Here is a 14,784-nt window from a genome sequence, read left to right as displayed (position 1 = left end):
TTTTTTTTGCTTGTGGTATATCTATGTAGATATACTGTACATACAGTCAGGTCCATAAATATTGGGACATCGACACAATTCTAATCTGTTTGGCTCTATACACCACCACAATGGATTTGAAATGAAAAGATATGCTTTAACTGCAGACTTTCAGCTTTAATTCGAGGGTATTTATATCCAAATCAAGTGAACAGTGTAGGAATTTCAACAGTTTGTATATGTGCCTCCCACTTTTTAGGGGACCAAAAGTAATGGGACAGATTAACAATCATCCATCAAACTTTCACTTTTTAATACTTGGTTGGAAATCCTTTGCAGTAAATTACAGCCTGAAGTCTGGAACGCATAGACCTCACCAGATGCTGGGTTTCATCCCTGGTGAGGCTCTGCCAGGCCTCTACTGCAACTGTCTTCAGTTCCTGCTTGTTTCAGGCGGCATTTTCCCTTCAGTTTTGTCTTCAGCAAGTGAAATGCATGCTCAATCGGATTCAGGTCAGGTGATTGACTTGGCCATTGCATAACATTCCACTTCTTTCCCTTAACAAAACTCTTTGGTTGCTTTTGCAGTATGCTTCAGCGCCGTCCAATGAGTTCTGAAGCATTTGGCTGAATATGAGCAGATAATATTGCCCGAAACACTTCAGAATTTATCTTGCTGCTTTTGTCAGCAGTCACATCATTAATAAATACAAGAGAACCAGTTCCATTGGCAGCCATACATGCCCACGCCATGACACTACCACCACCATGCTTCAATGATGAAGTGGTATGCTTTGGATCAGGAGCAGTTCCTTTCCTTCTCCATACTCTTCTCTTCCCATCACTCTGGTACAAGTTAATCTTGGTCTCATCTGTCCATAGGATGTTGTTCCAGAACTGTGAAGGCTTTTTTAGATGTTGTTTGGCAAACTCTAATCTAGCGTTCCTGTTTTTGAGGCTCACCAATGGTTTACATCTTGTGGTGAACCCTCTGTATTCACTCTGGTGAAGTCTTCTCTTGATTGTTGACTTTGACACACATACACCTACCTCCTGGAGAGTGTTCTTGATCTGGCCAACTGTTGTGAAGGGTGTTTTCTTCACCAGGAAAATAATTCTTTGATCATCCACCACAGTTTTTTTCTGTGGTCTTACGGGTCTTTTGGTGTTGCTGAGCTCACCGGTGCGTTCTTTCTTTTTAAGCATGTTCCAAACAGTTGATTTGGCCATACCTAATGTTTTCGCTATCTCTCTGATGGGTTTGTTTTGTTTTTTCAGCCTAACGATGGCTTGCTTCACTGATAGTGACAGCTCTTTGGATCTCATATTGAGAGTTGACAGCAACAGATTCCAAATGCAAATAGCACACTTGAAATGAACTCTGGACCTCTTATCTGCTCCTTGTAAATGGGATAATGAGGGAATAACACACACCTGGCCATGAAACAGCTGAGCAGCCAATTGTCCCATTACTTTTGGTCCTTTAAAAAAGTGGGAGGCACATATACAAACTGTTGTAATTTCTACACCATTAACCTGATTTGGATGTAAATACCCTCAAATTAAAGCTTAAAGTCTGCAGTTAAAGCACATCTTGTTTGCTTCATTTCAAATCCATTGTGGTGGTGTATAGAGCCAAAAAGATTAGAATTGTGTCTTTGTCCCAATATTTATGGACCTGACTGTAAATATGATTTCTACACATTCAACTTACTTTGCCATTTTGAAATAAATATGAATGTGAATGTAATTTTTAAAATCGGGTTGTGTAAGATATATTGTTCTACAGTAAAAAAAAAAAAACAAAACAAAAAAAAAACCAACCTTTCTTTAGACTTTTAACAAAAATAAATAAATCATATGTCCTTTTGTATGATGAGCAAATATTCATAAATGTGGTTATTAACATTGAAACTTTTTTTTTTTTTTTTAGCTTTGGATAGAAAAGCTAAAGAAAAGCATGTTTTCGTTTGTCAGTGTTGTTGTTGGAGAGTTCACCTCACTTCCTGTCTGGTAAATCGCTGTTACCAGGATGGATAGGAAGTAAGTGTAAATCTATCTAACTGAGCTGCAGATAATGCAAACCTGACAGGGGGTCTAAATCATTCCTACTTCAAAAAAGAAGAAAAAAGTTTTGGCTGGGCTTACACTTTAAACGTTTAGGCAATAATAGCATGACTGCCATGAAAAAAAAGTGTTTTATGTAAGTGAATTCCAATATGTACCTATTCAATAAGTGATAGGTTATTTGGCATATACACAAATTACTACTCTTACGAAAATCCATGATAATGAAGCATTTTTTCACTAGATTAGCTTGCTTTAAACAAATCACCAGCCTTTAGTTTTCATTTGTATTTACCATAATTATGGAAATTACGCAAATTCAAAGCTGACAAGTGTATGGTAAAGAAAACATTTGCGGAATTAATTTATACAATTTTCCTGAATTTAATGCAAAGTACCTTAAAATAACTGGATTAAAGGTATTCACTTTATCAAAAATAGACTCCCCAGTCAACATAAATCCTCTGTATGATAAAACAACAACTTTTATTTCCTCAGTAAAGCTTAGTATTGGACATATACAAGAGGCCCTTTTGGCACATTACATTTTTATTTGGTTTTCTTTTTAGACCCCTTTCACACTGCGGCGGTCTTTAGGTGTTTTAGCACTAGAAATAGCCTCTAAATAGTGCCTGAAAACCGCCTCCTATTCATTTCATGTGACTTTTCACACTGGGGCGGTGCGCTTGCCGGACGTTAGGAAAAGTCCTGCAAGCAGCATCTTTGGGGCGGTTTGGGAGAGCTGTTTTTAGCGCTCCCAAAACGCCCTGCCTATTGAAATGAATTGGGGTTAAAAACGACCCCCTATCGGCCGAAAAACTCAGATTAAACAGCGGTAAAGCCCTGCTAAAACGAGCGGTGCTTTACCGCGGCCATGGCCCCAGTGTGAAAGGGGTCTTATTTGCATATTAACAATGAGTATTTTGATAAATGAATAATACATTTTTTATTGGAACATATCTTTTCTTGGACGCGCTGCTACATTTTTGTAGTTATTGACATGCTACTAAAATTACTACAGAATTAAACAGGATATTCACATAGTAAAATTGAAAACAATGTCTGACTTTACCTACTATGGGAAAACATACAAAGCATCCTTAGTGTTGGACAGTTTTGACTATATGCCAGGAGGGTAATTTATCAAACTGTATGAAAGAGTTTTTATTTCTTGCAGAATCCATAAAGATTTGTATTTTCTTTTTTAGCTAAAATAAATGAAATCTTATTGCTGAAAAGAGCCCGAATGACACAGCCAAAAAACATATTATACAGATTGATGAATGAGATGAAAACTTAGCTAAAATAGACAAGAAAAATTTTCATCTGTAGTCTTCCACAACTACATTTTTAACATTCATTGAGGACATACAGAAAAACTATCATTTACATACAGTACACCAGGAAGATCCTTGAGCTTCTCACACTTTACAATGTGATAAAGCAAACTGCTAGTTTTAGGTTAACCCCTACTAAATAAAAATATCTACGTATGGGGCTTGCCTGAGCCGCAGGAGGTGCTGTATACAAAAACAGATTCTCTCCAGTGCCAACAAACACTTGCAATGTTACTATGACAGTGTCATATAGGGAGCCAATACAAAGGTGTCATTTGTTGTAAGTTCAATTTGCTATAACATACACAGCTCTAAATAAGAAGAGCAAGATTATGCCATAATCTACTCTAGCGACCAGAGAATACCTCTGGGCTTGGCCCCAGTGACTGCCTCTTTATTGCTACTTACTGGCAGGGAATTGTATGCCTTCCTGGTTTCTAGTGCAGGGGAGACCCTGACGTGATGTCACTCACCTCTCTACTGAAGTTGCATAACTAATATGGTTGACATACTAGTTGGCATAGCTGTAAGCTGCCACAGTGGAATTTGTGTGTGACGTCACAAAGCAGTAGTGCAGTTCCCTCTGCTCTTCCTTTGTGCCCAGTAGGGCCAAGGCTATTCAGGATCTGCCTGCTTTATGCAGTCAGCTCTAAGTATGATGAGATTTCAGTCTGTCATAAACTTTGACAGGCTGCAGTCAGTGGTGTTAAACACTGCACTAGTGCTTTGCGGGGTGCATGAAAAGCTAGTTTGCCCCTTAGGAAATCCATGCAAATAGAAGAACATACAATTTCCATTCAGTGTACACAGTAGAAAGTAAACCAAAGATGCGATCACTGCAAGATATCATAACTGCTTATCCAGCATGTACCAGCTATACTGCAAAATATGAAATTAAGCCATATGTACTACAATGCTCAGTTTTGTAACTATAAAGTAGCATTAGATCTTCCCAATCAAAGTAGCTTGAAAGTTATTACATTTGGAAAAACTCACCTGTGCTATATTGCTTGTTGGCAAATCTTCCTTAAAACTTTCATTTCCAAGCCCTGAATCATCAGCATCAATAAGATTGTCCACAGGAACATTTTGATTGGGTTTCATGTATGTAAAATCACCTTCTGCAGAATCCAAAGCCACACAAACATTGTAAGAGTAAGGAAGACTTAGAGTTCCACTTGAATACTGAGACAACACTCTGGGGTCAACTTGAGGATATAAAGTTGAACTTATTGGATCAAACACTGGGAATGGTTTGCTCTTTTTGCATTTAGATATAATAGTCAAGATAACAGTTATGATGAACAGTGAGGAAATGATGACTAGAGTGATTACTAAGTACAACTGTAAGTTGGCTTGTTGATCTTCATCAGTATGTTGATCAATAAATTTAGGAATCATTTGCGGGAAATTATCTGTAATGACAACGTTTAAAGTGACGGTAGCAGAGAGCGAGGGATCTCCATTGTCTTTCACTATTGCCACAACTTTGTGTTTCAGCACATCTTTCTCATGAAAGACACGTGATGTCCTTATTTCACCTGTGTGCTCATTAATAATAAAGTAGGATATTTCTGACAATTGTAAGAAATGATAAGAGAGCCAAGCATTATGTCCAGAGTCTGCATCCACTGCAACCACCTTTGTTATTAAAGAACCAGGCTCAGAGGCAAAGGGGACCATTTCAAACATAGTTGTTCCTCCACTTTCTGATGATGGATATAAGATTTTTGGTGCATTGTCATTCAGATCCACTATTTTTATAATTAATGTTGTATTGCTGCTCAGTGATGGGCTCCCATTATCTCTAGCAGTTATTTGTATATGGAACTCCTTGTGCTGCTCATAATCAAATGATCTTTGTGCATACAAAGCTCCAGTCTCCATATTGATGGAAAAATATGAAGACATTGGAAGATCATTTGCTCCAGATACCGAATACAATATTTTAGCATTATCTCCAGTATCAGGATCTGAAGCTTGTATGCTGTATATCGAGGCTCCTGGTAAATTGTTCTCTGGTACATATGCAACATAAGTCAATTTCCTAAACAAAGGGGGGTTGTCATTAACATCTGATATCTCCAATGCGATGGTTCTTCTGCTTGAAAGTGGGGGAAATCCGTTATCAGTAGCTACAATTGTGATGTTATAACTAGATATCTCTTCTCTATCTATAGAACCTACAGAAACTATACTGTAGTAACTCTCAGAAGACAGCATCAAATGAAAAGGTACTTCTTCTATAAGTTTACAGTCAACTTCTCCATTTTTACCTATATCATTATCATGGACTCTGATCAGAGCTATCATGGTTCCAGGAGAAGAATTCTCAAGAACAGGAGAAGATAATGAAGTGATGGCTATTTCAGGAGCATTGTCATTTTCATCTATCACATCAATTAGTACCTTACTGTATGAAACAAGACCACCGCCATCCTTAGCTAGAACAGACAGTTCATAACTATTTGCTACTTCATAATCCACCTTTCTGATTGTTTTAATTTCACCACTTATTGGATGAATAATAAAAGTGCCTGAATGATGGATGTGCTCTGAATCTGATGTTTTACGAAAAGAATATGTAATGTTTCCATTAACACCTTCATCTATATCATCTGCTTTTACAGTTACTATAGAAGAATTGACTGAAATATTTTCACTTACACTGACTTTATACAGCTGCTGAGTAAATACAGGAAAATTATCATTCGCATCCATAACAATGATCCTTATTATTGCTGTTCCAGACTTCACAGGATTTCCACCATCAAATGCTGTTAATATTAATTCATGAATATTTTGTGTCTCTCGATCTAAAGATTTCTCTAACACGAGTTCTGGAGATTTACTTCCATCTGGATTAATGTTTTCATTCAGTGTAAAATGCTGATTAGCACTAAGCTTGTAGGTCTGTACTGAATTATTACCAATATCTGTATCTTCTGCATTCTGTAAAGCAAATTGTGTCCCCAGTGTAGTAGATTCTATCATTTCTATAGTAAAAGATTTGTGAAAAAACACTGGAGAATTATCATTTATATCCCAAATTTCAATTTTGACTCTGAAAACATTTAAGGGGTTTTCAGCCACAGCATCAAAGGTTAGAAAGCAGGTAGCTGCTGTCCCACACAGTGACTCCCTATCTATCCTGTCCTTCACATAAAGGTTTCCATTGTCTAAATCCACAAAAAAATATTTCTCTGACATGCGTGACTCAATCCTCAATTTTCTGGAGGAGAGCTGATTAATACTTAATCCCAGGTCTTTTGCAAAATTTGCTATAACAGAGTCTTTTCTCATTTCTTCTACAATGGAATATTGAATCTGACCAGAGACTGAATGACACAGCCAACCACATAAGACAGAAAATACTACTTGCCATCTGATTCCTTTATATGCCTGTGAACAGAATCTCAGCTCAGCCATTCCAATTGTTCAATTTCTTCCAAAAAAAGATTGCCTGGATGATTAGTATTTGCAATCCAAGATGGGCATCTTTACATAGAGATAAATGTCATTGTTTCTCAAGGAAGAGCATTTCTCCAGTGATATGTGTAGAGAGAATCCAGAAATGGCTGTGCCTTTCTTGCAGATCTTCAGTGTTGTAAGTAATGAATGTATTAGTGGATCTCCAGTTCTGTATTCTTTTCCTTATTGGTCAAACAGCGGCGCTCTGAGGTAAAACTAGGGAACTGCAGTGCTGAAAATGTTTCCTTTTCATTCAATTGGGTTATTTTGTAATAGCAAATACAGTGATACTTAGACATATTTTAATGTAAAATAATAATAAGAATATGTGATTTAGATACCAAACTGTATATTACTTGATTTAAAATAATCTCTATAGCAGGTTGTATTAAATATATCAATATGCTATTTAAAATATTACCAAATACATTAACGGAGAAGGTGATTTTATTGATTTAAATTATTGCCCTATAATAAAGCAAAGAATGCCATAACAGTGCACATTGTAAGGTATTTTTCTCATCTTATGTAGATCAAACTGCTAAATATACAGATGGAATACATATTAGAGATTGGTTTATCTGTATTAGGATTTGTTTTGTTTTGTTTATTCAATCCTGAGATTTACACAGCTCTGTCACACAGCATGGTCCTGTCTGACAGGGCAGGACACCTGATTTTTTTCTGTACTGCGGTTAAAGCGGAGCTCCAGGCTCCATCAGAAAAAAATTAAAAGTTAGCAGCTACAAATACTGTAGCTGCTGACTTTTAATATTAGGACACTTACCTATCAATGAATCCAGAGATTTCTTCACCCGAGCCCATACATGTCACTGGGTAACCCTGCCCTTGGTTATTTAAGAACTGTCATCCGATTTGCGCTCATTCTGCCAGACGCCTCCTATGAAGGAGGCTGTATCGTTCGTGAATCGCAGAAGGATTACATCGCTGGAATTTTTTTTTTTTATTAAAGGACTTGTGCCCAGCTGTGTGTATGTTTTTTTACCTTTTTTTGTCACTTTTTTGGGTGAAATGGTAGGAGTACAATGTACCCCATTACCATTTCACATGGGGGGGCCAGGATCTGGGAGTCCCCTTTGTTAAAGGGGGCTTCCGAATTCCGATAAGCCCCCCGCCCGCAGACCCCCACAACCACCGGGCAAGGGTTGTGGGGATGAGGCCCTTCTCCCCATCAACATGGGGACAAGGTGCTTTGGGGGGCTACCCCAAAGAACCCTCCCAATGTTGAGGGCACGTGGCCTGGTACAGTTCAGGAGGGGGGGACGCTCTCTCGTCCCCCCCTCTTTTCCTGCGGCCTGCCAGGTTGCGTGCTCGGATAAAGGTCTGGTGTGGATTTTTGGGGGAACCCCACAACATTTTTTTTTTTATTTTGGCGCAGAGTTCCCCTTAAAATCCATACCAGACCAGGTCTGGTATGGATTTTTGGGGGGAACCCCATGCCATTTTTTAAAAAAATTTGGCGCGGAGTTCCCCTTAATATCCATACCAGACCTGAAGGGCCTGGTAATGGAATTTTGGGGGACCCCCACTCATTTTTTAAAAAAATTTTCAATGACTTTCAATTACTTTTATGTGTATTGTCGGGACCGACAATTCATTAATAGCCGGCACTAGCGCTAGCACTTTTAAATGACTTTTTTTTTCCTTTAGAAATGTCATTTTCCTCTCGGACTGTTATAAACACGGGAAACATGTGCCCCTTTACAGGCATACTATAGACACCCCCCAGGTACGAAATTTTTTTTGCATTGATACATGTCCCCTGGGGCAGGACCCAGGTCCCCAAACACTTTTTATGACAATAACTTGCATATAAGCCTTTAAAATTAGCACTTTTGATTTCTCCCATAAACTTTTAAAGGGTGTTCCGCGGCTTTCGAATTTGCCGCGAACACCCCAAATTGTTCCCTATTCGGCGAACGGGCGAACAGCCAATGTTCGAGTCGAACTCATGTTCAACTCGAACAGACTGCCCATTCCTATAATCCAGAACAACATAGTTAAAGTGCTAAAGAAGAAAACCATCCAGTTAGATCATAAAAGTTGCCACCATCCCTAGGTTCAAGGACTAAAAATACCCCCAAAAAAGGTTGATGGGACTTTCAAGGCAACCGAGCAATTAAAAAGACAATTTTATTGAATACACAAAGAGGATATATAGTTAAAGTGGCACTGAGGACTTTAAAACTTTTATGTTCAGAAAACTTCAAAAAAGCTTAATAGATCTGCTGAGGTAGCTCCCACACAGCAAAGCCTACATCAATGGGTACCTGACAGTATCTGAAACCATAGAAATACAGAAAGGAACACAAGACTATAACTTGTACTCATAAAAAGTAAGAGTTATTTGTACAGTCTGATGCTGCTCAGCAGCCTAATACCAGTTCTAATATAGCCCAGATGAAGGGGGAGTAGTGTTGCTCCAAAAGTGCTTTGGTTGTTTTTATATTGACTTATTTATCAACAGTTAAAGTGTTACCAAACCCACAACAGTAAAATAAGTCTGTATATGCAGTAAAGCATGCTTGTTACACTCAGCCTAGCTGTCTTCCCAGTATCCAGGAGAGTTGTGGCTTCCATCTGTCGGCCACTTCAGAATATGCTACCTTAGAATCACACCTGCGGATATCACTGAGGCTCTTTGGGACTTCCAGAACGCCGGACCACCTGCCATATTACTAATATGATGTGCTTCTACCCATCCACCCTTTTGCAAGTGTTTTTAACCCTTTTGGGAAATATAAAGTTTTACTTCTACACTTAGAGGCGCCTTTTTTTCTTTTCAGACCAGATATAGTAAATGCTGGGTCATGGGTTTAGTAACACTTTTAAGTTATTATGGACTCTTTTACCTGTTTTTGGTCTAGCACTTGTTTCAGTATTTCTATAGTCTAAACTTGTGTATATTTTATACTATATATGTAACTGTTTTTGTTATGTTTCCAAGGTGAAGACAGTTTAATAACAAAAATACCATATCCATAGGTTATTAAAAAAATGATTTGTCTACAAGAAGAATTCTTATGCCACTTACATACAATAAAGTCATAAATGTATAAATTAGCATATAAAAATGTTTGTGCTTTGAACTGAGCTTTAGCCATATGGCTACTGCAAATAATACACTCTCTGGAAGGAAACAAGAAAATGATCAAATAAATGCTGAAAATTTAAAAGCTGCATTACCTACAGGTAAACTGTTTAAAAAATATTTTAAAATGACACATGAATAATTTTTTTTTTATTTATTTTTTTTTAATTGTAAAGTCAGTTTAATGGATTATTTAGAACTGGTAATGTATTAGTATCTCATGTGGAGATATGACATTCAGCAGGAATATTTCAAGCAGAGCACAGAATTTCACCAGTAACTAGTACAGCCTGTACTAAATGTAAAGCCAGTCCCTGGATCAAACTTTTGTTTTTCTTAGGGCCAAGTAGGGAAAGGTTAGAATCTCAGATTTTACCAGTTAAATGTGCCTCAACTGTACACATTTAACCTCACGTCCAGACCCTGTGACATCAGAACAGGAGATGAAGGGAAAGAGTATCAATGGAACAAGAAAACAGACAGCAACAAAAAGAGATTCCACAGATAAAGATTCCAATCTTTGCTATTTACCTAAGAAGTGTTTTTCTTGCTGTATAAGTCCCCATAGCTGAGATTTCCCATCACCACCTGTCTCATCTGCCATTGGGACTAGAAGTGAGGGAAAATCTCCACAATAGCCATAGAGAGAGCAATAAAAAAAGACAGAAGTGCTAATCAGTCCTCACCAAAAAAAAAGGTTTTGTTTGGAGTTGGCATTTAGCTTAAGTAATCAGCATAAAACACATAAAACAAAATACAAAAAATAGTTTGGCCTGTGTGTTATGAATCACAGACAGAACTCTGAAATATTGGTTCCTATAAGTAAGAATTTAGCCACCAACATTTCTCCATTTCCTCATGCTTTTTACCCCTCAAATACAGACATTAAAGCACCACTGCTGAGACCGTCCTTAACCACAGTGTATCCCTATGCAGATCTTGCTGATGCTGAAACCTTTAATGCTACAGAAGTCTCCATGGTTAGGTATGCTTGTAGAAAAGAAGTCACTAGCACTGGTTTAAATTATGTCCCTGTTATATGTAAAAATAGCGCGGGGAAAGCAGAGTTTGTTTCAAAGTTTGCGCACACAGGATAGACCTGCTGATCATTTGATCTTGGACTCTTGCTATTATTGATATACTGTCTCAAGTACACAAGTCTTTCCACACAATTACCTACATATTAAACATAATAAAAATCAATTTAAGGTAGATAAAATGTCAGTCACCGGCCCCCTTCCCCCCGTTTTACTTACCTGAGCTCTGGAATTTCCAACGGTGAAGACGCGCTGTCCCTCTGCCTGGGGTTCTCGGCACTTGATTGGATAGATGGATAGCAGCACAGGCATTGGCTCCCACTGCTGTCCATCAAATCCAATGATGGGGGGTGTGGCCGAGCCCGGCATTCGTGTCTATGGATGCAAATGCTGGACTCGGGAGAGCGCCCGCAAGGTAACCCCCTCGGGAGAGCGCTTCTCCTAGGGGTTATCTGATTTGGGGAGGAGCTGCAAGAGCCACCAGGGGACCCCAGAAATCGAGGAACAAAGCTTTACAATCACTTTAAAGTGGAACTTCAGTCATTTTTTTATCTTTCCTTCAATTGAACCTTCTGCTGCGTAACCAATGGAAATCAAAACTATAATTTAGTGGAAGTAAATGCCTTATTCTCTGTACTTCCTCTTTCATTGCTGATAAAACGTGTTTGATGCTCTTTCCTGCATTACAATGACTCCCGGGAGAGAAACGTCAGATCTCCCAGCAGTGCTCATTTCTTCGTATCTGTTCATTCACTGAGAAGTAGCTGGCAGAGGAGGGAGGCGGGGACGAGGGGGGCGGGGACAAGGGGACAAGGGGAGGGGGCGGGGACGAGGGAGGAGGAGGGTGGGGAGATGCAGGAGAGCTGAATACAACTGAGCATGGCTAGCTACAATGAAACAGTGATTCTATAGTGTATATATTCTATAGATATATTGTTTCATTGTTAGTGATTCACAGTTATTGTCATATTCATTAGCGTCATTAGCCTTTTCCTATTTCTTATTGCAGATGGTTATAGGTTTAATCTCTGTTATTCTACAATTTTTATAACAAGTGGCAGCTTGTTATATATTTTCACATATATTTTTCATTGGCGCAGTGGTGGTATAGGATATTAGGGGCAGTTTTATATTTTACACCAATAGTACAAACTCACTTTACTTTAAAAATAAGTGTAAAATTCAAAACTCCAGTGGGTCTAACAAGTTTTCCGCTTTCCCCCTTCTCAGTGTATCCTTACTATGGAGGAGTGCGGGGTGTAGCAAGATGGCGGCGATGGAACATCATTTCCGTTACACATTCTGATGGGTCGCCAAATCTGATAAAACAGTGCAGCACAGTTTGCTTACTGCACAGGCACGAGACTAGGAAGTGCATAATGAGTAGCCAGCAGCACAGAAATCCAGGAAGTGAACAGGCAGCAGCTTCGGCTGCCCACAGTTAAAATGGATGCACCCAGACTTAGTAGAGGGAGATTTCTGCAGCATATTTGGCAAGTACAGAATCACAATATATATAAAATAATATGCGAAGTGGTTGGGGGGAAGCTTCAGAATGGAAGATGTTTTTATTACAAATTATGTGAGCAGACTGCAGTTCCTCTTTAAGCATAGGAACTTACCAAATCATGCTAATTGCTGCATTTTTTTCAGAGGGAGTCACTTTTGTGATATGTACTGTATTTTTAAAATGTTTGAAGATTTCTGCCATAATGAGACCAAAAATTCTGTATAACCTACCCAATACTAAAAGTAGTCAAGAAAATGGATCTAACAGCATCACAGCAATAATGATGACTAGTACTACTAACAGAAGAATGTCACTATGGTACTGTTTGTAATAGTGGAGTAATTATTTAGATGTTTTCTAGGTTTTTCAAATGGGAGAAATTGGCATCATTTCTTTTTTATTGGTAGTTCACAGGTTCTGTGAAAGCTTATCCTGCAAGAGGTCTTGGTGGTTTAGCCACTGGCCACTCCTCATTGTTCCCCCAGCAGGCTACCAGTGCAATAAAGTCATGTCTTCCCAACAGAGCCTTGAATTCCAACACTGACTACTGATGGCTGGATTGGCATTAGACTTATGCCGTGTACACACGATCAGGCATCGATCGGACATTCCGACAACAAAATACATGGATTTTTTCCAGTGGATGTTGGCTCAAATTTGTCTTGCATACACACTGTCACACAAAGTTGGTCGGAAATTCCGAACGTCAAGAACGCGGTGACATACGACACGTACGACGAGCCGAGAAAAATTAAGTTCAATAGCCAGTGCTGCTCTTCTGCTTGATTCCGAGCATGCGTGGCACTTTGTGCATCGGAATTGTGTACACACGATCAGAATTTGTGCGAAATGATTTTGTTGTCGGAAAATTTGAGAACCGGATCTCAAATTTTGTGTGACGGAAATTCCGATGGAAACTGTCCGATGGAGCCTACACACGGTCGGAATTTCCGACAACAAGCTCTGATCGCACACTTTACGTCGAAAAGTCCGACCGTGTGTACGGGACATTACAGTACCATTTGAGTTCCAGCATATTACATCACCATTTAAACCACTTACAAACCGGAAGATTTGGCTGCTTCATGATCAGGCCATTGTTTGCAATACGGTGCTGCATCGCTTTAACTGACAGTTGCGCGGTTGTGTGAAGCTGTACCCAAACAAAATTGACGTCCTTTTTTTCCTACAAATAGAGCTTTCTTTTGGTGGTATTGGATTACCTCTGTGGTTTTTATTTTTTGCACTATAAACAAAAAAAGAGCGACAATTTTGAAAAAAAAATTTTTTTTTACTTTTTGCTATAAGAGCCCTTGCACACTGGGGCGGGGGGCGGCGGCGGCGGTAAAACGCCGCTATTATTAGCGGCGTTTTACCGTCGGTATGCGGCCGCTAGCGGGGCGGTTTTACCCCCCGCTAGCGGCCGAGAAAGGGTTAAATACCACCGCAAAGCGCCTCTGCAGAGGCGCTTTGCCGGCGGTATAGCCGCGCCGTCCCATTGATTTCAATGGGCAGGAGCGGTAAGGGAGCGGTATACACACCGCTCCTTCACCACTCCGAAGATGCTGCTGGCAGGACTTTTTTTACCGTCCTGCCAGCGCATCGCTCCAGTGTGCAAGCCCTCGGGGCTTGCACACTGGATACACAGCAGCGGCACTTTTGGGGCGGTTTGCAGGCGCTATTATTAGCGCAATAGCGCCTGCAAACCGCCCCAGTGTGCAAGGGCTTTAATAAATATCCCCAAAATGTTTTTAAAAACACATTTCTTCCTCTGTTTAGGCCAAAATATATTCTTCTACATATTTTTGGTAAAAAAATCAAAATAAGCGTATATTGACTAGTTTGCGCAAAAGTTATAGCGTCTACAAACCATGGGAAAGATTTATGGCATTTTTATGGCATTTTTATTATTAATTTTTTTTACTAGTAATGGCGGTGATCTGTGATTTTTAGCAGTACTGCGACATTGCGGCAGGCAGATCGGACACTTTTGACACATTTTTGGGACCATTGACATTTATATAATGATCAGTGCTATGAAAATGTACTGATTACTGTATAAATGTCACTGGCAAGGAAGGGGTTAACACTAGGATCAATGGGTTAAATGTGTTCCCTAGTTAGTGTTTCTAACTGTATGGGGATGTGACTGACTGGAGGAGGAGACATAGCGTTGTTCCTACTTAGTAGGAACAATGCTATGTCTCCTCTCCCCTGACAGAACAGGGATTTGTGTTTACACGCACAAATCCCTGTTTCTGCTCCCGTGCA

At 39.3% G+C, this 14,784-nt stretch overlaps 1 protein-coding gene across 29 annotated transcripts in view; it reads right to left on the bottom strand.

The window, feature by feature from the left end:
* LOC141132486 (protocadherin gamma-A4-like) overlaps positions 1-14,784 on the bottom strand; it is a 489,967-nt gene that overhangs the window by 170,992 nt on the left and 304,191 nt on the right. The window contains exon 1 of one of the 29 annotated variants that reach the window (XM_073620912.1): positions 4,380-7,147. The exons of the other annotated variants lie outside the window; for them this stretch is intronic. Within the exon in view, the coding sequence (XP_073477013.1) occupies positions 4,380-6,812 (2,433 nt within the window). The 5' untranslated portion in view covers positions 6,813-7,147. Of the gene's footprint in view, positions 1-4,379; positions 7,148-14,784 lie in introns of those variants that run through there. 29 annotated transcript variants of the gene reach the window in all.

This window comes from Aquarana catesbeiana, linkage group LG03 (genome assembly GCF_042186555.1).
Source record: "Aquarana catesbeiana isolate 2022-GZ linkage group LG03, ASM4218655v1, whole genome shotgun sequence".
NCBI classification, from domain to species: domain Eukaryota; kingdom Metazoa; phylum Chordata; class Amphibia; order Anura; family Ranidae; genus Aquarana; species Aquarana catesbeiana.
The sequence above is the reverse complement of the archived record's forward strand: the minus strand, read 5'-3'. Positions and strand labels throughout refer to the sequence as shown.